This window comes from Saccostrea echinata, unplaced genomic scaffold (genome assembly GCF_033153115.1).
Source record: "Saccostrea echinata isolate AGI-Se365-2 ecotype Australia unplaced genomic scaffold, CSIRO_AGI_Sech_v1 ptg000025l, whole genome shotgun sequence".
Lineage (NCBI taxonomy): Eukaryota > Metazoa > Mollusca > Bivalvia > Ostreida > Ostreidae > Saccostrea > Saccostrea echinata.
Genome location: NW_026889774.1, coordinates 17282559 through 17310025, shown reverse-complemented (window position 1 = coordinate 17310025; position 27467 = coordinate 17282559). Strand labels below are relative to the sequence as shown.

General features: G+C 34.4%; 1 protein-coding gene and 1 long non-coding RNA gene across 3 annotated transcripts in view; both read right to left on the bottom strand.

Annotated features, from left to right (window-relative positions):
• Window positions 1-1205: 1205 nt before the first annotated feature.
• On the bottom strand, window positions 1206-2286 carry LOC133192666 (uncharacterized). The gene is made up of 3 exons (XR_009721854.1): window positions 2250-2286; window positions 1838-2138; window positions 1206-1781 (listed from the first exon to the last, which is right to left on the bottom strand). It is a non-coding gene; the product is annotated as an uncharacterized LOC133192666 (long non-coding RNA).
• Window positions 2287-3868: 1582 nt separating this feature from the next.
• Window positions 3869-27467, bottom strand: part of LOC133192068 (protein-associating with the carboxyl-terminal domain of ezrin-like) — a 474471-nt gene continuing 450872 nt past the window's right edge. For both annotated transcript variants that reach the window (XM_061327911.1, XM_061327912.1), the window contains 3 exons: window positions 12093-12231; window positions 9495-10059; window positions 3869-5901 (listed from right to left, as the gene is read on the bottom strand). In XM_061327911.1, the coding sequence (XP_061183895.1) occupies window positions 5854-5901; window positions 9495-10059; window positions 12093-12231 (752 nt within the window). In that variant the 3' untranslated portion in view covers window positions 3869-5853. The remainder of the gene's footprint in view (window positions 5902-9494; window positions 10060-12092; window positions 12232-27467) is intronic.

The following is a 27467-nucleotide window of genomic DNA, read 5'->3' as shown; positions in this document are numbered from 1 at the left end:
TGATACGGTCTACCGAGTACTACAAGACAGGTAAGAGATCAGTTCGCTAGGTTATTGATACAGCCTACCGAGTACTACAGGACAGGTAAGAGTCCAGTACCCTAGGCTATTGATAGGATCTTCCGAGTACTACAAGACAGGTAAGAGTCCAATAGCCTAGGCTATTTATACGGTCTACCGAGTACTACAAGACAGGTAAGAGTCCAATACCCTAAGCTATTGATACGGTCTTCCGAGTACTACAGGACAGGTAAGAGTCCAGTACCCTAGGCTATTGATATGGTCTACCAAGTACTACAGGACAGGTAGGAGATTAGTACCCTAGGCTATTGATACGGTCTACCAAGTACTACAAGACAGCTAAGATTCCAATACCCTTGGCTATTTATACGGTCTACCAAGTACTACAACACAGGTAAGAGTCCAGTACCCTAGGCTATTGATACGGTCTACCCAGTACTACAGGACAGGTAGGAGATCAGTACCCTAGCCTATTGATATAATCTACCGAGTTCTACAAGACAGGTAAGAGTCCAATACCCTAGGCTATTGATACGGTCTACCGAGTAATACAGGACAGGTAAGAATCCAGTACCCTAGGCGTTTGATACGGTCTTCCGAGTACTACAAGACAGGTAAGAGTCCAATACCCTAGGCTATTGATACGGTCTACTGAGTACTACAGGAGAGTTAAGAGATCAGTACCCTAGGCTATTGATACGGTCTACCGAGTACTACAGGACAGGTAGGAGATCAGTACCCTAAGCTATTGATACGGTCTACCGAGTACAACAAGACAGCTAAGAGTCCAATACCCTAGGCTAATGATACCATATACTGAGTACTACAGGAAAGGTAAGAGTCCAGTACCCTAGGCTATTGATACGGTCTACCGAGTACTACAGGACAGGTAAGTGACCAGAACCCTAGGCTATTGATACAGTCTACTGAGTACTACAGGACAGGTAAGTGACCAGTACGCTAGGCTATTGATACAGTCAACTGATTACTATATTACAGGTAATAGTCCAATACCCTAGGCTATTGATACAGTCTACCGAGTTCTACAGGACAGGTAAGAGTCCAATACCCTAGGCTATTGATACGGTATACCGATACTACATGATAGGTAGGAGATCAGTACCCTAGGCTATTGATATGGTCTACCGAGTACTACAGGACAGGTAAGTGACCAGAACCCTACGCTATTGTTGATATGGTCTACCGAGTACAACAGGACAGGTAGGAGATCAGTACCCTAGGCTATTGATATGGTCTACCGAGTACTACAAGACAGGTAAGAGTCCAATACCCTAGGCTATTGATACGGTCTACCGAGTACTACAGGACAGGTAAGTGACCAGAACCCTAGGCTATTGATACGGTCTACTTAGTACTACATTACAGGTCAGAGTCCAATACCCTAGGCTATTGATACGGTCTACCGAGTACAACAGGACAGGTAAGAGATCAGTTCCCAAGGCTATTGATATAGTCTACCGAGTACTACAAGACAGGTAAGAGTCCAATACCCTAGGCTATTGATAAGGTCTACCGAGTACTACAGGACAGGTAAGAGTCCAGTACCCTAGGCGATTGATACAGTCTACTGAGTACTACAAGACAGGTAAGAGTCTAATACCCTAGGCTAGTGATACCGTCTACTGAGTACTACATAACAGGTAAGAGTCCAGTACCCTAGGCTTTTGATATGGTCTACTGAGTACTACATGACAGGTAAGTCAGCAGAACCCTAGGCTATTGATATGGTCTACCGAGTACTACAGGACAGGTAAGTGACCAGAACCCTAGGATATTGATACGGTCTACTGAATACTACAGGACAGGTAGGCGATCAGTACCCTAGGCTATTGAAATGGTCTACTGAGTACTACAAGACAGGTAAGAATCCAATACCCTAGGCTATTGATACGGTCTACCGAGTACTACAGGACAGGTAGGAGATCTGTACCCTAGGCTATTGATGCGGTCTACCGAGTACTACAAGACAGGTAAGAGTCCAATACCCCAGGCTATTGATATGGTCTACCGAGTACTACAGGACAGGTAAGAGTCCAGTACCCTAGGCTATTGATACGGTCTACCGAGTACTACAGGACAGGTTGGAGATCAGTACCCTAGGCTATTTTGATACTTCCTACCGAGTACTACAAGACAGGTAAGTGACCAGAACCCTAGGCTATTGATACAGTCTACTGAGTACTACAGGACATGTAAGTGACCAGTACCCTAGGCTATTGATATGGTCTACCGAGTACTACAGGACAGGTAGGAGTCCAGTACCCTAGTCTATTGATACGGTCTACCGAGTACTACAGGACAGGTAAGATATCAGTTCCCTAGGCTATTTATACGGTCTACCAAGTACTACAGGACAGTTAAGTCACCAGTACCCTAGTCTATTGATACGGTCTACCGAGTACTACAGGACAGGTAAGTGACCAGTACCCTAGGCTATTGATACGGTCTACTGAGTACTATATTACAGGTCAGAGTCCAATACCCTAGGCTATTGATATGGTCTATCGAGTACTACAGGACAGGTAAGAGTCCAGCACCCTAGGCTATTGATGCGGTCTACCGAGTACTACAAGACAGGTAAGAGTCCAATACCCTAGGCTATTGATACGGTCTACCAAGTACTACAAGACAGGTAAGAGTCCAGTACCCTAGGCTATTGATACGGTCTACCGAGTACTACAGGACAGGTTGTAGATCAGTACCCTAGGCTATTGATACGGTCTACCGAGTACTACAACACAGGTAGGAGTCCAATACCCTAGCCTTTTGATACGGTCTACTGAGTACTACAGGACAGGTAAGAGTCCAGTACCCTAGGCTATTGATACGGTCTACCGAGTACTACATGACAGGTAAGCGACCAGAACCCTAGGCTATTGATACAGTCTACTGAGTACTACATTACAGGTCAGAGTCCAATACCCTAGGCTATTGATACGGTCTACCGAGTACTACAGGACAGGTAAGCGACCAGAACCCTAGGCTATTGATACAGTCTACTGAGTACTACATTACAGGTCAGAGTCCAGTACCCTAGGCTATTGATACGGTCTACCGAGTACTACAAGACAGGTTGTAGATCAGTACCCTAGGCTATTGATACGGTCTACCGAGTACTACAACACAGGTAGGAGTCCAATACCCTAGCCTTTTGATACGGTCTACCGAGTACTACAGGACAGGTAAGAGTCCAGTACCCTAGGCTATTGATACGGTCTACCGAGTACTACATGACAGGTAAGCGACCAGAACCCTAGGCTATTGATACAGTCTACTGAGTACTACATTACAGGTCAGAGTCCAATACCCTAGGCTATTGATACGGTCTACCGAGTACTACAGGACAGGTAAGCGACCAGAACCCTAGGCTATTGATACAGTCTACTGAGTACTACATTACAGGTCAGAGTCCAATACCCTAGGCTATTGATACGGTCTACCGAGTACTACAGGACAGGTAAGAGATCAGTTCCCTAGGCAATTGATATGGTCTACCGAGTACTACAGGACAGGTAAGAGTCAAATACCCTAGGCTATTGATACGGTCTACAATGTACTACAGGACAGGTAAGAGATCAGTACCCTAGGCTATTGATACGGTCTACCGAGTTCTACAGGACAGGTAGGAGATCAGTACCCTAGGCTATTGATATGGTCTACCGAGTACTACAAGACTACAGACATACTCTAAAAATTAAAATGCGCATTTGCATCACAGGTATATTATTTTTATAATGGCTTTTCCTTAATATTAGAATTGCTTTTGAACATTAAGTCTTCTTTTGTTAATTTCTGCAGAAATAAATATTTATTCCTTTTCCTTTAAAATAAAAATAATGACATTTTTTTAATCTCAGATATGTAATTTTTACATGGCTTTTTCCAAAACATTAACAGGAAAAATGCGGCAAATAGATAAGTGAATGAAGAGGCGATATACCGCTAGGTACTGGCTTTGCATTACATATCTATATTCAAATCTAAATTCTCGTAGTTATCTGATTACAAAATGAATTCCTATAAGAACACATAAAAAATTGCTTTCCCAAAAAATTAAATAAATAAGATAATAATAAATATAAATATATTTCGATAAAAAATATTACATGGCATAAATCTGTTTAAACACTATAAATATAAAAGTTTAAACTAATCTTATATTTATATTATTATTATTATTTTCATTTTCTATGAAAATATGAAATAGAATATGCACCTTAATGTTCCAGAGGCCTCAATAATGTCCTCTATTATTCATCCTTCATTTTATACATTCCTTTATATTCTGCTAGGTTTATATCAGCGGTTTAGATGTTACCGAGTACAATTACTTTTACTTTGCATATACACCTAGTTAAATCCGCTCCTTTTCTTAATCCTTAACAGGCCGTAACTCAGGTTTGTTTTGGTTTATTTTTAGAATAGGAGAGCCATGTAAACAAGAAGTTTACCAGCAAAGAAAAATACTTTTCTTCATACAATGTGTCACTATAACTGCGTACATGTATTTATAGATAATTGTTCCAACATTTCTTATCAGAATATTAATGGAGAGGTAGTTCTATGTCATTAAATTAATTATTTTTAGAAAATATATCTGTATAAACATAAAGCTATACGCTTTTAAAAAATAATGTTGGTAAAAGAACGCTGCATTCGTAATCGATCAAAAGAATCAAAGATTGCTGGCCTTACTATTATATTACTATTATATTATTGAATTTAAACAACCTCTTTATTTATTTTTATCTTCCCACGGGAAGAATATCAATTTTAAAGATGTAAAAAAAAATTCAGTGTAATTTATTAGAGTTGAGATATAGTGTTTTTTTTCTTTTCTTTAACACTTTTATGAGTAAAGGTTTAAGCTATGACAACACAAACTAATTGTTAATTAACATTGTATAATCAGATAACTCTAAATTCAATGAATATTTAGTGAGTTTCAAAGAAGATTGGAGAAGTTTCGTCCCTTTCTAATTTCTCCATGCCAGTAAGTGCTGCAAAAATTTAGAGGCATCAAGTTTAAAAACACCCCATGGCACTTAGTGGCAAACAAACAATGTATATGATGAATAATTTTTAATTGCTTTACTTATTTATCTCACAAATGCTTTCTAATTCTTCGAAATAAAAATATCTAATCATACTACCTGATAAAAGCTTGAACTTTTACATAACTTAATAGAAAAAGGCGATGTAACCAGCAAGTGTCAACAGTAACGATATGCCGCTAACAGCTCGAAGTCGGTTAAATATATATATATATATATATATATATATATATATATATATATATATATATGCTGATATATGCTGGTTATGAAGGCCCTGCATCTCAAAATTTAGAAGACAATAGATAAAATAACAATTCAGAGTATTTTTGAAAAGTATGCCAAATGACAAGATGAAGTGGACTATGTATAATGCTGGTATTTCTTATGAAAGTACACATGCTATTTTAAAAAGAACCCCTACCTCTCAAATGTCCAAAATATGCAGTATATCAGCATTAAAAACTTTTTTTGAAAAGAAGGTCAAAGGTCAAGTTGAAAGGTCACCAGGTTGGTAACCACAGTTTTACAAAAGTCATAGTGCCAATCAACATATGGCCAAAATATGAAATCAACACCTTTTGCAGTTCTCAAGATATAAGATATGATAGACAGACAAACACTATTGCTCTGCTCTGTAGGTGACACAAAAATGATATTGGTACATAAAAATCAAGTACAACTAAATGAAACCAAAAAAAAAAAAATCATATCATAATGGTAAATATATTGCAAGTTAAAAGAGTCTACATGTAATCTAGTCTTCCTCTGTCCAATTCAAGTCATCTTCCCAGCCCTCCATGTCCTGAAAGTAAGTAAAATAATGGACTTCAACTATAACATTTGAAAGAGAAAATACATATCGATATTTTCAAGTTGTAAAATTATATAAAACTATGTCTGTTTTTACAGGACAACTAAAGAAAAGAATTATGCTGAAAATTACTGTGGCCTGAATCTTGTTGAATTGTAATTATTTGAAGGTGATAATACCTCTGGTTGTGAGCAATCTTTTTGTTGGACTACAAGATAATTACAAATCTCAGTCCAAGCATTAAAATGTCATAGTCCAACGATTATTTAACTTTTGAGTCATATGAGCGTGACCTTACACGATTATAGTATAAATAAATATATGGTCCAAATTATAGGCTTTATAGTTATTTAGAAATGAATCTGCTAAAAATTTTAATTTAGTCAATCATCTGGAAATGTAGGTTATATGTACCCTGGTATTGGGAATCTTTTAATGCATCATCCATGTAAATTTTATCACCAAAGTGCTACAATAAATTTACTTGTGACTGGCTTTAACCTGTTTAATCATCCTGATAATGTATGTCAGATCCACAATCTGAGGCAATTCTGGTAGGATGCACCCTCAGATGCATCTTTATTGCAAGTTTGGTCACCTTAAAGCTTATATCTACTTAGCAATGGACCTGCTCAAAAATCTTTAATCTGGTCACTCATTTGGAAATGAAGGTCAAATCCAACTTGGTACTGAGCACCCTTTGATGCATCATCCATTCAAGTTTGGTCACCAAATTGCTTAAAGATACTTAGGAATAGACCTGCTCCAAAAGCTTTAACCTGTTCAGTCTTCCTGATAATGTATGATAGATCCAGTATCTGGAGTAATTCTCATGGGCTGCATTTCTAGATTCATCTTCATTGCAAGTTTTGCCACCATAGGGCTTTTAGTTACTAGTGAATGGACCTGCTCCAAAATATTTTTGTGAATGTGGTTAACTGAATCTGAAAAATGTAGGTCAGATCAAGCATCCAAATCAAGGCTGGTAGTGTGCATCTTGAGTTGCACCATCCATGCATGTTTGGTAACTTTAGTTCTTATATAGTTGAACTTTGGTATCTTGAACATCGATATCTTGAATACCATGGTTATGCCGAAGTTATTTTGGAGTCCCAATCCCTTATCCTTTAAGTGTTTTATCCTGGATATCTCAAATCCTCAGATATCTCAAAGTTTTATCTCAGTGCCATTGAGTTTCAGACAACATCGAGGTTTGACTGTAGTTACTTGGAAAATAACCTACCCCAAAAACTTTAAACTGGTCTCTCAATTTTTAGACATTTTTTAGGTTAAATCCAGCATCTGAAGCATGTCTACAGTATGCCTCCTTAGACGCACATTTCAAACAAAATTTGACACCTTAAGGCTCAAAATCACTTGCAAATGAATCTGCTCCAATTGCTTTAACCAGGTCTCTCATATGGCAAATATAGGTCAATTCCAGCATCTGTGCAAGATCTGGTAGTATTATATTGTATCCTCATATGCATCATCCGTGCTTGTTTGATGACCATAGGGCTTATAGATACTTGGGTAATGAGATAAAAAATGAACTTATCTAAGTTTTATGGCCTATAGGCCAGATCCAGCAAATTTATCAAGTCTTATAGTATGTATCAGAAGATGCACTTTGCCTGCAAGGGCTTAGAGTTACTTGGGAATGAACTTGCTCCAAAAACTTTAAACATAATGCCACACTCATACTGACACCAGGGCAACTGACCAACTAAGAATATCAGTTTAAAAATTGTTAATATTTCATCTATGAGGTAGGGGCTCCAAGGGTCAAAATTGGCCCCATCTCAGAAATAAATTATGCTTTCTGGTTATATGCTGTAGAAGTCAATTTTTCAAAAATAACATCAAATTGTTCGAGAAAGTCAATTTAAGGAGAAAATTGAAGCATAAACTAAAGGTGTTACTTAGTCAATAACGTTAAAAATAGCTTTATTACATAATATATGCACACAGTTACTTCCTTACTGGTCATTGAGTTAATCATACTCTTTAATATAAATAAAAACATTATTAGTGTTTATTTTTAAAGGTTGCTAAAAATTCCTTTGTTACAGTATTACCATGATAATCTAATGGTTGTCATAGAAATGACCTTTGTTCAGAAATATGTCTCTGACTGCATTAGTAACAAAAACAAGATGTGTTTGTGAAACACTGATGCCCCCGTATGGCAACTTATAGCAAAGGTTAAACTTTCTAAAATGCAAAACAAATATGTTGGTACCCAAAGTTAAGTCTTGTCTCAAGGAATATACCTGTGAAATATGAAAGCACTAGCAGCAACCATTGAATAGATATGGCAAAGGGTTAAAGTTTTTTTTCAAACGTATGTCAAACATCAAGGTCAAAATTAATGGTGCCCAAGGAAAGGTCTGTTATGGCCAAAGTTAAAGTTTTCCAAAAGAAGGTCAAACTCCAAGGTCAAGGTCAAAGTTGTTGGTATCCAAAGGAAGGTCTTATCACAAGGATTACACATGTGAAGTATGAAAGCCTTAGCAACAACTGTTCAAAAGTTATGGCCAAGGTTAAAGTTTTTCAAAAGTAGGTTAAACTCCTAGGCCAAGGGGGTGGGGGATATATTTCAAACAATTAATGCTCATGGAAGCTTATAAAATTGCTGTTCTACCAATACCTATTATAATACCATGTTTTATCCACCAACAAGGCAATAATGCCACAATATTGATGAGAAATACAATGCAACCTTTTTTTCAGAGAGGAAAGCAAGTTAATGAATAAAATTTTTAAAGTTTTTAATTAATGCACTTTGTTTACCTCTTTATTTTTTGTATGTACGAAGTATAAACCATGCTGTTAATCATTGTTTGGCTGTCACACGTGTGCATGTGTCATGCAAGGTAAAACAATAAGGTAAATTACCTAGAGTAGCAAAATGAGGGGTGATTTGGAATACCCTAAATGTCCTATATTTCAACTACCATGTCGTAAATTGATATCAATTTATTTCATTTGTCGATAAGTATATGAAAGCATGCTTTTTTAAACCTGTACGATGATATAACAGCACAAAATCATATCTAATGTTGATTCTATTGATTTTATAAATGATTATTGATAACTTGGAATGACATGAAAGCTTTGTATTCATTGGCGGATTTTTCATGCTCCGCAGGCTTGCACCAGTACGATACCTCAAATGTTGAGAGATACTTTAATAATGAACATTTTAAAGAAATTTCATTTTGATGCATGCATGCAGAGGTATTTTATTTGATTAATTTATTGCAAAAATTATGAGATGTTGGCGATTTTTGCCAAACTACATCTAGTTTACGTCATAAATATGATGTTATGAATACTCCTTTTCCGGAAGTTTGTCTATTTATGGAATACAATAATTGTAAACAGTCAAAAATAAGAGGAGTCCAGTTTTTGGACTAACTTTAAAAATTCCATATTTCTGGGGCTGATTTTGGCCCATGGAGCCCCTACCTCTTTGAAAAAGATTAATTTTTTTTATAACACATGTAGATCTACTTATGATGCTTGTTGCCCCTTGGGGAAAATCTGTAACAATTACGTAATTCAGGGTGATAAATTTATACCAGCTGACAGTTTTCATCCATGTTGTATGACAGAGGGTTTGTAGAGATTTTAGCAGCTGATGATGTTGAACTGTTATTTTTATGTTTCTTCATTATTTCCTCCGAAGACACTCCCTGCTTAATCACTGGAATCAGACCCATATCTGCAAAATAGTCTGTTTCTAGAGCAACTTGTACAGAGGGACCCAACTGTTTAATTTCAAATTCAGCACCAAGTGGTGTGTTTTCTTTCTCTGGCAGCTTTTTTTTTGAAGATTGTAATTTTAAAGCATTTTTTGCCAGCTTATCTAAACTGGTATGATTTTTGTTAGATCCATCTCTTCCAATAGGTTGTGATTGCTGGTTTCTATGACTTGTTTCTTTGTGTAAAACATAATCCTGTTTAGAAGATTCCTTAGAGAAGTTCCAATATTCCTTGTCTAACTTCTTTTCAGACTCAATTGATATAACTGGAGCTAGTTGAGATGGAGAGGTGTCCACCAAATTATTATCCCAGTCCGACCAATCATCTTCACTGTCATTACCCATCACATAAACATCAGGATCTACATGGTCATCATTCCAACTAAAAGAAATATTGTATCAGTTAGACTGGAAACATGGTTTCTACCTGCAATAATGTAGCCCAATCTGATTTCTTTTTTTGGAGGGGGGGGATATAAATGTACCATTACAGAGATCCTGTGGAATTGTAGCTCTCTCCTCAAATATCAGATAAAAAAATCTTTGAGGGCTGCATTATTGCAGCTAAGTGGTCTCTAATGAGATTATAGATCTACTGTTACAATACTAAAACAAAAAAGTTTAGCAACCTAATTATTTTTGACAGTAAAATAATTTAATGAATATTGAACACAAATATTGATCTTTGTTTAAAAATACGAAAGTTATATTTTCAGTTATATGATTTAATACTGCAAGTAAGAAGAGTGTGCAAAAATGAATTCTTTGGGAAAACATACTTTCCTATATAATTAATTTTTATAATCTATTGCACTTGAATCAAAGTGGGTTAAAAAAGTCCTTCCAAAAAATGCCTGCCAAACACTTCTTGGAAATCATAAAATCTGGCAAGAAATTTTCTGATTTGCTCTGACATCATGTGAATGTCCACGAAACAACTGTATACAGCTGGTTAGTTCTTTGGGGAAACTGGGTCAGGATCATCCACTAGAGAGGAGGCCAAAGAAACTAATCACTAGACAGAAAATTTTTATACACCTCACCTCAAGATTTGACATAATTTTGCTTGCTACCCAACTACACAGTACTGTTAAAGGCAACATTTTCTTAATGTTCAAACATCTTATTTTTTAGCATGAAACTCTACATGAAATATCTTTATGGCCTTTTGAAGAGTATGTCTATCGCTTTTCACATTGGTATTTATTGTCATCATGTGACCCTCTACAGTCACGTAGGCTCCAATTTTAAGTCAAAATATGAAATGTCAAATTTAACCAAAAAGTGCAAGGGCAAGACAAACAAAATTTTAACTGCACAATGTTTCATTGTGTCCCATGGTATCTATCCTATCTCAAAAGTGATGCTCATTCATGGAGGTGAAAATTTCCCTGCATTTAGCTATGAATGTACATAATAGGACGAAGGATAACCATGATTGTTCGTATGTACGAGGGGTGATCAAAAAGTTCGCGAACTATCTCTATATTTAAAAAACCACAATTCAGATCAGAATGAAATTTGGCACACATATAGTCATACACATGTTCTATAAATAGCAGATCTTAAATAATGTTTTGCTCTGTGTTTGTGACGTCACAATTAGAAAATGACGCCAGTATGTAGGTCACTTGTGACAAAAAATGGTTTTAACTCAGTCGTATTCGAGCAACGAGCGACTGTAAAGTTTAACTTATATCTCGGAAATTCCTTTGCAGTGGAATATGATAATTTGTACAAGGTTTGTGAAGACGAAAAACTTACCAGAAGTTCAATCATTAATTGGATTTAATGTTTTTGTGAAGGCAGGGAGATGGTTTAAAATGATGTTTGTTGTGTGCCCTGCGAAAGCAAGCTGGTAAAAAGATGTGTCCTTAGTTGAGCAATTTGTTTTGAAAGATCGCCAAGCTACAGTAAGAAAAATACTTGAATATCTGAGCAATAATACAAATATTAAATCCCTAAATATCATTTACTCTAGACTTTAAACATATGAGATATGATAAAAAGAAGGCGCCTATACTTTTTCCACATTGGATAAATGATGCTCCCGAGACCGAGAACTAGGGTTGTGATGGTCACGATGTTAAATCTCTTAGATTCTGTGAACAGACCGCTACAAAGCATGTCACGTGACCGCCTGGATCACGTGATTCGCGCATGGGCAGAACAATGGCAGATGTGCATTAAAATCAGAGAGGACTACTTTAAAAAATAATGAACACTGAAACCTCATTTTATTTCTTTTAAGGAAGTAATTCAACTAGTTCGCGAACTTTTTGATCACCCCTCGTATGTATGTATGCATGTTTGTTTGTATGATAACTACACTTTCAATTTTGTAGCATTACATAAATCATGGTTTTGTCCAAACTGGTGACCTTTTTGCATACAAGAGGAAATTAATGATTATACCTTTTGGACACTTTAACATCAAATGATGATATATTCTGTCCTTCCTCATTTTCTTCCGAAAGTTTCTTTTCTGGTATATTTACAGGTGGTAAATGACCTGCATTCATGCCTTGGATTTCTGTGAATGGACCCTTAAGATCTAAAGTAAATATGAAATCTCATGTAAAGCATTTAATGACATCAAATACAGTGTACATCAAACAAATTTTTAGCACATTAGCCCAGTTGGGCTAGCAATGGCAAAAGCTAGCCACAATCACCTTTACTAGCCCCCTTAAAAGTGAAAAATAAAATGACAGATTTGTATCACTCTTTAATCAACAAAATCATTATTTACTTTTAAAAATTAATTTTTTATTAACCCTCTGTTCTTTCATTTCTTGTCAGTTATTTGATCTTTTAATTGAACTGTTTTGTTTTAAATGTTGGTGCAGTCAGATGCACTATAAACATTTCATCATAATAGACAGACAGACAAATGGACAGAGAGATGGACAAAAAGACAACAGGTGATCAGACAAGCTATCTTGGACTTTCAGCTCAGGTGGGCTAAAAAGTAAATAGATGAGAGATGGATGATATTAAACAAAATTTGATAAGAAAAGCTCATTTGAGCCTTTGGCTCAGGTGAGCTAATAATCTTTTGGGTTGAGGAGTCAAATGTATTCCTCATTTGATAGCATATTGGTTGGTTCCTATATGTTCTTTTTTCATACCCATGCAGTATCTCATAAAATATCTGAGTAAGTGATATTTATAGGATTCAAAAGGGGGTGTTTGTGATACTACTCAAACTGTATTAAAAAATCCTTATTTCTTAAAATATATCTAGAGAGACAGGTAATGTCAAACTAGAAGAGTTCATTGCAATGTAACTCGTTCTTCCTTCATCATATGTAATATTGTATGCATGCAAGAAGAGATAAATGTGCTAGAGACACAAAAGTACTACCATTTAATTTTTTTAAAACAAACTTTGAAAATATTGCAGAAACCAGAAGTCTCTGATGAGACTGTAGCTCTACTGGTCTGTATGTATAACAAAAGAAAAGTTGCACTTGGATTTGAAACTTTGCAACAAGCAGCAATAAATAAAATTATGTATCTTAATGTAGTCTACTTGTGCGCCAAGTTATATTGAAATCAAACGAAAACTGTAGGTTTTCATTTGAGGAGTAGCGTTTTGAAAGTATTTCACAGAAATTTCTATTTTTAGTAACCATGGCAACATCATTCATGAAATCAAAAACCATGTGCCAAGTTATACAAGAGGAGCCTTGAATTGCTTTTCTGATAAACTGTACAACCTATCTTTTCTATTTGAAGCCTCTAAGAATCCTGTATATTTAGATAAAGTCTTGAAATTCCAAAGGTAGGTCATCATGACCTATATTTTAGATAAAACACTCTGAGAACCCAAGATGATTCTAAGCCAATTAGTACCTGAGAGTATGTCATGGTGACCTACTTACCACTTGTCATTCTCTGAGGGTCCAAGATACATCAACTAAGATTGATGATTTTACGTATATAAAGCCATAAAATTTCAAAAGTAGGTCATGTTGACCTACTTTTCAGTTGTTGTACTTGGAGGACCCAAGATGCAACAACTAACAAAGTTTGATGATTCTAAGCCAATTAATACCTAAAATATTTAATTATAACCATAAAATTTCAAAAGTAGGTCACAGTGATGAACTTTTCAGTTGACATACTTTGAAGACCCAAGGTGCATCAAATGACAAAGTTTGATGATTCTAAGCCAATCAGTACCTGAAAAAAATATTTAATCAGGTCACAGTGACCTACTTTTCAGTTGATGTACTCCAAGCACCCAAGATGCATCAACCAACAAAGTTTCATGACTCTAAGCAAATAAGTACCGAAAATATTTAAATACAGTTAAACTTCATTATCTCGAAGTTGACGGGACCGTTGATGAACTTTGAGACATCCAGGGGTTCGACATATCTCGAGCTATAATTCTTATGAACTTCAAATAAACTTAGTGTTTGAAATTCTGTATATGATTTCTTTAATACATGTATACATGTACATGTGTTTAGCATTAAAAGGATTTTTACATCCTGTTTATAATTCACAAAATGAAAACTTTGTATAATATGCACCGAAGTATAATCCTTCTACCAACCCAGCAAGTCAACTGCTAGCATCGTTTCCCATGTACACATGGTATACGTCTATGCATTGTAAATTTAAAACCGATCACTGTCAGAATAACGCAAACAAAATATACAATTTTTTTTTATTGGAAAAACATGTTCATACAAGTATAATTATTTGAAAGAAAATATTTTACCATAATAAAATCAAATGTAAATGAAGAAACACACACTTTTGTGTAACTACAGAACAACACTGAATCACAGGGCACTATAGCACAAGTTTTTACTGTGATACACGCTCACATGATGGTGTGTACTGATGATTGTAAATTCTCACATAGGAAAAATAAATTCTAATTGCATTAAATTACAGAATTTTGTTTCACTTTGAAGTTTATAATTTTCACTTTCCTATGCATACACTATGCAAGTGCGCATATTACACATAGCATTAAAAAGCGATTATCAAGAGGTTCCGGTCACGTGATGGTCTGTGCCTGACCAAAATTTTTTTAGCATCACTGCTTATCTTAAAAACTTTATTTCTTTGTGGTTTTAAGTGTGTCAAATGTTGTGTAAAGGAATCTGATGTTCAATCTGGTGAGTGTTACATAAGTTTTGGATTTTTTTAAATACGTATACAACCAAACTATTTGAATTTAAGACTTTCTTTGTTGTGTCACCCATAATTCACTCACAATGGCTGATAAAACGGGAGCTGGAAAAAAGACACCAGACAAAGAACAAAACCCCAAAAAAATAGTTCAGTTAGATTTGAAAGCAGCACCCATGTCCGTCAGAAAATCTATTGTATCTGAGAAGGCTGTGACGAAAAAACCTAGAACAAGTAGTGGAGATCACACCCCTAATCAGGATAACAGTAAATCAGAACAGCAAGACGAAATCGCTTGCGATCTTAGACAAATTCAAGGCAGCCTTTCAGAAATTAGAGACTCAATGGTTAAGAAATCAGATGTAAAACTTTTAGTCTCGGAAATTTTGTCAGAGTTGAAAAATGAACTGAAAGGTGAGATAAAAAAAGAAATAATCACAGAGATGAAGGGGGATTTTGAAAGAAATATTAAAAACTCAGTTAAGGAAGAATTTGAAGAAAAATATAGAAAACATACAAAGAATTTGAAACACAAACAAAAGAGATCTCTGATGGGTTTAACCTCGATTTCAACACCCTTCGAGAAAAACTCAGTGTCCAAGCGAGTGAAATTAGATCTTTAAAGGAATGACTAAGAAAATGTGAATCTATAGCAGGGTCAGCTATCACCCTCGCAAATCAAACTCAACAATATTCACAGAAAAGTAATATTAAATTTACAAACTGGGCAGAGGAGAAAAATGAAAATTTTAGACAAAAACTATGCACAACGCTAAAAGAAGTGGTGGATGTTGACCTTGACCCCGCCGTTATCCTGGCCATTCATCATATCCCGGGGGGAAACAGAAAAGGACCACACCCTGTCATTGCAAATTCTGCAACAATGACATCGAAGTCCATGTTATTAAAAACAGATCTGAGAAAAATTTAAAAGACATCTTTACTATGCATGACCACAAATGAACACTAAACTAGTTCGCGATTTGAACAATGATCCGAGAATTCACAGTGCTTGGTATTATAATGGAAAAGTGTTTGCTCTGGACAGAGAAGGAAATCGCCACAAATTCGATATTTTGGACAATGTGTCTGAAAAACTGAAAGGATACTGAATATAATTGTTCAAATGTGCAGCGGAGCGGACCTTGTTTTGACACCATTTGACTGTGGGATCGGGCTCATTTGACTGTGAGATCGGGCTCACTATACTATAAATTAAATCATGTTTACTGTTTGTGTAAGTGTGTCAGTGAGTGTTTGTATTTCCCCTATTTTTCTATTACCAATATGTGTTCTGATTATCTGAAAAGATGGTGCCTATCACTTTTTATGATTTCTATTATATTGATTTTTTTCTAAATTGCTACAAACTAAATAAGTGGCTCAATTAAAATAGCAACGGTGAATTGTCAAGGTTTGGCAACAGGTACAAAAAGGCAGGATGTTTTAAATTATTATAAGAAAAAGGGTTATTCAATTCTTTGTTTTCAGGACACTCACTTTACAAAAGAAATAGAACCTTACGTTGAAACACAATGGGGATATAAATGTATTTTCAATTCGTACAAGTCAAACTCAAGAGGCGTATTCATTCTGTTTAATAACAATTTTGAATTTCAGATTCACAGGGAGAAACAGGACGTTAATTGTAATCTATTAGCTCTCGATATGACAATCGAGGATAATAAAGTTACTTTAATTCATATCTATGGACCAAACACAGATAATCCAGAGTTTTATGAGTTAGTAAGAGAAACTTTATATGAGTTTGAAAATGATTATCTTAAATTATGCGGTGATTTTAATCTGGCTCTTGACCCATTAATAGATACAGAAAATTATTGTAACATTTACAATCCAAAGGGGAGAGAAAAACTTTTAGAAATTATGAATGATTTACAAATAGTTGACTATTTCAGGATTTTGAAATTTTCCAAACTTACCAATGTTTACTTGGCGAAAGAAAAATCCAGTGAAACAAGGATGTTTAGATTATATTTTAATTTCTGTAAATATGTGTAATTTGGTTGAAAACTTAGCAATTAAACCAGGGTACAGATCAGACCACTCATCAGTGGTTCTTGATATAAAATTTTAATACCTTTAAGAAAGGAAAAAGTCTCTGGAAGTTTAACAACTCTTTACTTACAGACAAAACATATGTTAGCAAGGTGAAAGAATATAAAGTCTGTTAGAAAACAATATGAAAAGAATAATGTGCTTATAGATGATATGGATAACAGTAAATTTCTTGAAGTCCTCTTAATGGAGATCAAAGGAATTACAATCTCATATTTGTCATATAGAAAGAAAGAAAAAAAATAAAGAAGAAGCCTTGTAATTTGCACAAATAGAGAAATTAGAGGCAGAGAATATATTGAATCTACAGTTAATAGAAGAGAAAAAAACAAATCTTGAGAATTTGAGAAAAGAAAAGCTACAAGGTCAGTTTATAAGGTTTCGAGCCAGATGGGTTGAAGATGGAGAAAAACCATCTCAATATTTTTTGTAAACTAGAATCCCGTAACTATTTAAATAAGATTATCAAAAAGATTAAAACAGACAACGAGGTAATTTACAATCAATCAGAAATTTTAAATAGAACTAGTTATAATTGTAACGGGGACCATTACAGATGTTCCCCAAACGCTCCCCAACTCCCTTTTGGTGACTTATTTCCTGTAAGCTTCATTAAATAAGGCAATGAAGTATACTGGTCATTTTTTGCATTTCACGCGCGCGCACGTGCATGCATGTGCAGGATGACCATGTCATCCCGTCTATACTATATATGCATCTTTATATTCTCAGTATCAAAACATTTCATCAAAAAATATATAAGTTCCGACTAAATCAAGCATATTGGTCATCTTAGCATTGCGCGCACGCGCAAATGCATGCATGTTCATAATGAGCATGCCATTTTGTGTACACTTATAATATGTCTGTTAATTCATAGTATCAAAGCTTTTCATCAAAACATATAAAAGTTACGGCTATATTTAGTATATTAGTCATTTAACACATTGCACGCGCGCGCATGTGCATGATGGCCAAATCATCTTGTCTACACTTTTAATATATCTATATATTCTTAATATCAAAGCTTTTCATCAAAAAATATAAAAATTATGGCTATATTAATTATATTAGTCATTTAACACATTGCACGCGCGCGCACGTGCATGCATATGCATGCATGTGCATGATGACCATGTCATCTTGTCTACTCTTTCTATATATATAAATATTTTGAGTATCAAAGCATTTCATCAAAAAGTATAAAAATTACGACATTATCAAGTAAATTGGTCATTTTACGCTTTGCGCATGCGTGCACGCGCATGCATGTGCATGTTGACCATGTCATCTTGTTCACACTTTTAATATATCCTTATATTCTGAGTATCAAAGTATTTCACCAAAAAATATAAAAGTTACAGCTATATCAAGTATATTGGTCATTTTACCCATTGCACGCGCACGCACCTGCATGCACGTGCGCGCAAAATGACCTTTGTTCCGCAAGTCTACATTACATGCCTATTAACCCTAAAAAGGTTTTAACTCAATTGGATGAGCAGTTTCCGAGAACACTCGCAGACAAAAAAGTACCAGAGAAGAAATAAGAAGAAAAAAGAATAAAAACTAGACTCTTGTTGCCATGGCAACAAAAAAATCTTCCGTTCTTCTAAATCTGTAAGAATTTGCTTTTTTCTGTGTAAAAAACATACATATCATATTTACTGTGAAAGAAAAAAATAACTGGAAAAAAGTCCTTTCAGTGCTTAAGGTACTTTGATTTTCATTATCAATCTTGTATAATACATTTGGCACCTATAAGAGATATACGTATATCATTAGCAATTTAAAAAAAAAATGTTTGCAATCATTTCTAAGACAAACAAACAGACGAACGAACACCGTACTATCATAAACTTCACTGTGTGTATGTTTTGGCATAATTGTGATGGTGTTATAAAAAAATATAATGAATTAAGTTAGTATCACATTAAACGTAAAGTCACTGAGTTTTGTAAAGTTATAATATCAAGATTTGACAACATACCTATAAGACAGATTATTCAATTACAGTAATTCTTCAGCAATCGATCGATTGATTGATTGATTGATTGATTATACGTATGTTGTTTAACGTCCCTCTCCAGAATTTTTCACTCACATGGAGACGCCACCACTCGCCGGTGGAGACTGTAAATTTTTGTCCTATACTTTGGCATTTATCGCAATTGAGCAGTGGGGAATCTTTTTTATGCCAGCATCTTCTGCGACAAGGGACCTCGATTTATACGATCTCATCCAAAGGACCGGTCTCTACGTCCCACAGTCGAAGTTCATAATACCGAGATATTTTATTTTTTATTTTATTCTATTTTTTTCACAAGTTTGTTGCAGCAGATTTACTTAAAGATCATACTTCAAGATCATTTCGAACTCAGGCTACTTAATTGCAGTGCATACAGCGTCAAGTGATTTTGATTGACAGGTCAACACACGTGCACTTCGTGTGATACTTTTTAAGCTGAAAAATATACAGGATGTGACCATGACTGACTATGAAATCAGAAAACATCTAATAAAGAATGGGTGTGACCGATAAAGAACTAATTTTTGGTCTGGATCGGGATTAAGAGGGAATCTCTCCTCTCTCTCAGACATGTAAATTGAACATTTCATAATTATAAAATATGAAATTCTGTATACATGTAAATGGTAATGTTATTCACATGTTCCAGATTTAAATCTAAAACGAATATATAATTCAAATTCAAGTCGGGGGGGGGGGGGGGGGGGGGCTTCAAAGGAATTAGATAGTTTTATGAATTACAAGGAAAAGTACGGACGTCAGTTGCATGTACACGTATGATTATATATCATTGCATAAAATTGTGTTCATTCAGATATACTTATCCCACATATCAACAGACTTGTACAATTTTTTTATCATGTTTTTTTTTCCAAAAGAAACATATAGCGTACCATTATTTCACACACTCTTTAACTCTTTGAGTATTTCACAAGAATCCAAGAGTCGCCTTTTCACATCTTTTATAATTCCTTGGGTATATAGAGTATAGATCATGTGTCATAAATAATTTAACCTTTTATCAAATATATATGTAATAACCAAATCTAATCTATAGATTGATTTTCTTTCTTTTCAGTGGCAGATATCAATTTATTTATAAAGGCTTTAAAACAGTACTGTATTACAATTTTCTATCGCTCACTTCCTTTTTGAATGTATGTAATATTTTTTAATATCGAAAGTAAAACTCGGAAATCGGGATAATTTCGCATTCAGATCATAGAGAATAATAAATCGTCTGCATTATAGAAGGCTTATAACTATCGTATTCTGAACTTAATATACGAGATAGATAAAATTGCATGCCTGTCCATCACTATAAATGTATATTCAGTGTTTATAATATATTTACTTGAATTAGGTACCTAGCATATATATTAATTTTTTTTAGATATATTCATGTGTAAATCAATTAACTGTCAATACAGACTTACACTACACTGGCAACTTTAAACTATACATGCACTGGAAGTGGTAACCAACGTACTCTTACATTTGGAAGAGTGAATATGGAACGTCTAAATATTTTGATATGGAGAGTGTATATGTCTCCGACGTCATCGATACTATTTCCGCCTTTATCTCGAAAGTTCTATTCTCACTTACAAGTCAGAGTTATCTTTCTTTGCCCATTGTTTACACACTAGGTAAATAGGGAAAATGACGGTACCGAAAATCTGCAAAATGTGGAATCTGATTTCAAAACAAATTATATATTTAGTATTTGTAGAATAACCTCTGTTATACATAATAATATCTTGAAAAAATATTAAAAAACAAAATAGTTGAAAATTGACCAAACACAAGTTCACTTCCGGTTCGGACAGGAAGTACCAGAAACACACGAAAACAACTTCGAAACAAAGAGAATGTCATGATCTAATACTCCTGTAAATTTTACATCTTTACCTCAAACCGTTTCCGAGAAAAATTCCGGACAAAAGTCCATTTAAAAATTGGAAATTCGGCCGTAACTTCGTACCGGAAGTGAATTTTTCAAAAAACGGAATTTTATATAAACTTCATATATCAGCCTACTATCATGTGAAAAATTGTGAAAATCTATCCAACCATCTCTGATTAATCGCGCTCACAAAATTTGGGAGGAATAATAATAATAATAACTAGACTCTTGTTGCCATGGCAACAAAAAAGTCTTCCGTTCTTCTAAATCTGTAAGAATTTGCTTTTTTCTGTGTAAAAACATACATATCATATTTACTGTGAAAGAAAAAAATAACTGGAAAAAAGTCCTTTCAGTACTTCAGGTACTTTGATTTTCATTATCAATCTTGTATAATACATTTGGAACCTATAAGAGATATACGTATATCATTAGCAATTTTAAAAAAAAAATGTTTGCAATCATTTCTAAGACAAACAAACAGACGAACGAACACCGTACTATCATAAACTTCACTGTGTGTAGGTTTTGGCATAATTGTGATGGTGTTATAAAAAAATATAATGAATTAATTTAGTATCACATTAAACGTAAAGTCACTGAGTTTTGTAAAGTTATAATATCAAGATTTGACAACATACCTATAAGACAAATTATTCAATTACAGTAATTCTTCAGCAATCGATTGATTGATTGATTGATTGATTGATTATACTATGTTGTTTAACGTCCCTCTCCAGAATTTTTCAGAATTTTTCACTCACATGGAGACGCCACCACTCGCCGGTGGAGACTGTAAATTTTTGTCCTATACTTTGGCATTTATCGCAATTGAGCAGTGGGGAATCTTTTTTATGCCAGCATCTTCTGCGACAAGGGACCTCGATTTATACGATCTCATCCAAAGGACCGGTCTCCACGTCCCACAGTCGAAGTTCATAATACCGAGATATTTTATTTTTTATTTTATTCTATTTTTTTTCACAAGTTTGTTGCAGCAGATTTACTTAAAGATCATACTTCAAGATCATTTCGAACTCAGGCTACTTAATTGCAGTGCATACAGCGTCAAGTGATTTTGATTGACAGGTCAACACACGTGCACTTCGTGTGATACTTTTTAAGCTGAAAAATATACAGGATGTGACCATGACTGACTATGAAATCAGAAAACATCTAATAAAGAATGGGTGTGACCGATAAAGAACTAATTTTTGGTCTGGATCGGGATTAAGAGGGAATCTCTCCTCTCTCTCTCTCTCTCTCTCTCTCAGACATGTAAATTGAACATTTCATAATTATAAAACATGAAATTCTGTATACATGTAAATGGTAATGTTATTCACATGTTCCAGATTTAAATCTAAAATGAATATATAATTCAAATTCAAGACCGGGGGGGGGGGGGGGGGGGGGGGGGGCTTCAAAGGAATTAGATAATTTTATGAATTACAAGGAAAAGTACGGACGTCAGTTGCATGTACATGATTATATATCATTGCATAAAATTGTGTTCATTCAGATATACTTATCCCACATATCAACAGACTTGTACAATTTTTTTTATCATGTTTTTTTTTCCAAAAGAAACATATAGCGTACCATTATTTCACACACTCTTTAACTCTTTGAGTATTTCACAAGAATCCAAGAATCGCCTTTTCACATCTTTTATAATTCCTTGGGTATATAGAGTATAGATCATGTGTCATAAATAATTTAACCTTTTATCAAATATATATGTAATAACCAAATCTAATCTATAGATTGATTTTCTTTCTTTTCAGTGGCAGATATCAATTTATTTATAAAGGCTTTTAAACAGTACTGTATTACAATTTTCTATCGCTTAATTCCTTTTTTGAGTGTATGTAATATTTTTTAATATCGAAAGTAAAACTCGGAAATCGGGATAATTTCGCATTCAGATCATAAAGAATAGTAAATCGTCTGCATTATAGAAGGCTTATAACTATCGTATTCTGAACTTAATATACGAAATAGATAAAATTGCATGCCTGTCCATCACTATAAATGTATATTCAGTGCTTATAATATATTTACTTGAATTAGCTACCTAGCATATATATATATTAATTTTTTTTAGATATATTCATGTGTAAATTAACTAACTGTCAATACAGACTTACACTACACTGGCAACTTCAAACTTTACATGCACTGGAAGCGGTAACCAACGTCCTCTTAAATTTTGAAGAGTGAATATAGAACGTCTAAATATTTTGATATGGAGAGTGTATATGTCTCTAACATCATCGATACTATTTCCGCCTTTATCTCGAAAGTTCTATTCTCACTTACAAGTCACAGTTATCTTTCTTTGCCCATTTTCTACACACTAGGTAAATAGGGAAAATGAGGGTACCGAAAATCTGCAAAATGTGGAATCTGATTTCAAAACAAATTATATATTTAGTATTTGTAGAATAACCTCTGTTATACATAATAATATCTTGAAAAAATATTAAAAAACAAAAAAGTTGAAAATTGACCAAACACAAGTTCACTTCCGGTTCGGACAGGAAGTACCGGAAACACACGAAAACAACTTCGAAACAAAGAGAATGTCATGATCTAATACCCCTGTAAATTTCACATCTTTACCTCAAACCGTTTTCGAGAAAAATTCCGGACAAAAGTCCATTTAAAAATTGGAAATTCGGCCGTAACTTCGGTCCGGAAGTGAATTTTTCAAAAAACGGAATTTTATATAAACTTAATATATCAGCCTACTATCATGTGAAAAATTGTGAAAATCTATCCAACCATCTCTGAGTAATCGCGCTCACAAAATTTGGGAGGAATAATAATAATAATAATAATAATAATAAAAAGAAACAATACAATCACTATAAGTCTTCCGTTGTGAACGGAAGACTTAATAATAAAAAGAAACAATACAATCACTATAAGTCTTCCGTTGTGAACGGAAGACTTAATAATAATAATAATAAAAAGAAACAATACAATCACTATAAGTCTTCCGTTGTGAACGGAAGACTTAATAATAAAAAGAAACAATACAATCACTATAAGTCTTCCGTTGTGAACGGAAGACTTAACTAGATGAGATCTCGTTGCGAGCAACGAGTAGGTCTTCCGTCCGATTTTTCGATGAGATTTGATTTTGACTATGATCTTTGTTAAAAGATAATAAGATATAGAGTTCCCTAATTAGATTTCATTCTTTTGATTTATATAATATTATCTAAGAGCTATAAATGACATGCTTTTGACCCTTCTGAGCCCCTAGTTTGAGGGGTCAGCCCCTTTTTCTTGATATCAATTGAAAGGTCTTGTGATTTTGAAAACGTTTTGTTCAAGAAATATTCAGAGATTTCCTTTCGTTATGGAGATATGCTGAATGGAAATATTTAAGGGCCACCCCTCCAAGTCCTTAATGGGGCCATTTGACAAAAATTGAAAGGGTGCATATTGTTTAGAACATTATTCTGACCATCTTTTGTTCAGTATTGCTCATCAAAACATTCCCCCTTTTCGAGATATAAAGCGTCAAAGATTTAGCATTCTGGCCCCTTGTGACCCCTTATTACGTAATATATGATCAGATCATATATTGTTGTAAATCGTTGAGATAAACATCTTTGCTTCAGTAATGTATTACAAATTATAAATCGTTAAAGAATTATAGACAAAAGATTTTGGCCCCTCTGAGCCCCTAATTTGAGGGGTCAGTCCCTTTTTCTTGATATCAAATGAAAGGTCTTGTGATTTTAAAGACTTTTTGTTCAACAACTATTCAGAGATTTCTTTTCGTTCTGGAGATATGCTATATTGAAATATTTAGGGGCCACCCCTCCAGGTCCTTAATGGGGCCGTTTGACAACAATTGAAAGAGTGCATATTGTTTAGAACATTATTCTGACCATCTTTTGTTCAATATTGCTTAACAAAATATTCTCCCTTTTCGAGATATAAAGCATCAAAGATTTAGCATTCTGGCCCCTTGTGACCCCTTATTACGTAACATATGATCAGAATCTTATATATTGTTGTAAATCATTAAGATTAACATCTTTGCTTCAGTAATGTATTACAAATTATTGATCGTTAAAGAGTTAAAGATGAAAAAATTTTGGCCCCTCTCAGCCCCTAATTTGAGGGGTCAGCCCCTTTTTCTTCATATCAATTGAAAGGTCTTGTAATTTTAAACATTTTTGTTCAACAATTCTTCAGAAGATTTTTTTCGTTTTCGAGATATGTAGAATAGAAATATTTAAGGGCCAACCCTTTAAGTCCTTAATGGGGCCGTTTTGCAAAAATTGAAAGAATGCATATAGTTTAGAACATGATTCTGAACATCTTTTGTTCAATATTGCTTATCAAAATATTTCCCCTTGTCGAGATATAAAGCGTCAAAGATTTAGCATTCTGGCCCCTTTTGGCCCCTTATTACGCAATATATGATCTTAATTTTATTATATATAGTTGCAAATTGTTAAGATAAACATTTTTGCTTCAGTAATTGATAACAAAATATTGACAGTTAAAGAGTTATGGATGAAAGACTTTTGGCCCCTCTAAGCCCCTTATTTAGGAAGTCAGCCCCTTTTCCATGATATCGAATGAAAGCTCTTATCCTTCTGTACAACTTTTCTTCTATATGTTTTAACAAAATATTTAAAGGTACGAAGATATGAAACAAAACGTGTCAAATTTTGTGAGATGTTTCTGAGACATTTTTTCGAGCCCTACCGAGCTTCGGCGCCTTTTGTGCTAGAAAGATTTGGACACCCTTCTGCACATCTACAAACCTTCCTCAACCTTCACTGAAAATCTTGACTCAATATCTTAAGTCGTTTCGGAGGAGTTTCCAGGACAAGCCGACCCTCTGAAAATCAGAAAATCATCCATATCTCACGACCGGAAGTGGCGACATCGACGACGAAAATTTGCGACAAGGTTCAGATGAATATCTATCAGATCTGAAAGTTTGGTGAAAATCGACTGAGCCATTTTCGAGAACTCGTGTGCACAAAATCGGTAAGAAAAAAAAAGAATAATAATAGGGAAAAAGAAACCGAACGAAAACAGTAAGGTCTTCCGTTGGAGATGGAAGACCTTAATAATAACTAGATACTTATTGCCTAGGCAATAACAGGTCTTCCGTTTTCTTGACTTCTTTGAAAAAAAAAACCCCACAATCATCTCAATAAGATTACTCTAAATAATAACAAAATATATCTCAAGGCTTCCAAAGATATGTAGATACAGATAAAAACAAACGGAATTACTTTTCTGTTTTCTTTATGTACTTCGTCATGAACAAAAGTGCTCCAAACGAATAAAATGTATAAAAATAATTTGCATGGTCATGGTCTATCTAACATCTGCATTAGACAAACATTTCTGCAAAAAAAAAAATTTAAAAATTCACTTTTTTGCATCGCTTCCTGTCACGACCGGAAGTGACGACAACGTTCGATTTTTACATGATGTAGATAAACTGGTAACTAACTATAAGTTCTGAAAGTTTTTGACTTCAGTCATGTAGTGTTTTTGAGCATTTAGGTGAACAAAATCTCAACTTGAGGACAGAAAAACACGCGATTGGAAGTGCATTTTCCTAAGATGGTTGACTTCACACTTTACAATTGCAGTCTCGATAACATATGTAAAAATCATTTCAAAAACTTTATCAATTAGTGATATTTTTGGGAAAGTTAAAAATCCCAATAACATAGTTTCTCTTTTATAATCGGAAAGTGTCGTTTTTTTGTTTCCAGTGAGACCAACACATATAGAAACTGTGAAAGAGATTCAATTATATGATGCAAGTTTTATTTCAAAAGTGAAAAGTTTAAATTTTCGATTTCTTTGATCACTTCCTGTAACGACCGGAAGTGACGGCTGACGCTATTAACCCAAAAAGTTTTGCCTACTCAGTAAGTTCTATTACTCATATAAGTTTGGTGTCTTAATCTCTTACCGTTTCTGAGATCTCACTTTGACAAGTTCTTATTTTGCGGACAGTAAAACATGTGACCGGATGTGAATTTTACCAAGATATTTGACGCTACTCTAGACATTTGCAGTCTAAATAACATATCTAAAAATCATTTCAAATACTTCATCTATAAGCGATATTTATTGGAAAGTAAAATACTCAAATTATGTAGTTTTTCTCTTATAACCGGAAGTTGACTTTTCTGTTTCCGGTGGGACTAACATATTTCGAAACTGTAAAATAAATGCAATAATGCGATGCAAGATTTAATTAAAATAAGAAAAGTTGAAATTTTTGATTTCTTTGATCTCCTCCTGTGACGACCGGAAGTGACGACTGGCGGATTTACACATATTCTGCAAACGTACTTGTCATGATCTATAATCCCTGAAAGTTTGAGGTCTTAATCTTTTACCGTTTCTGAGATATCGTCCGGACATGATCTCTTTTGAAAAAACGGAAATTGGACATATCTGACGACCGGAAGTGAATTTTGCAAAATCCTTAAAAAAGTTTTTAGTTTATTTTATTTGTCATAATCCCTGAAAGTTTCAAGAAAATCCATCGAGCCATCTCTGAGAAATCGCTTGGACAAAAAACGGGAAAAAAATAATAATAACTAGAGCAAAGCTC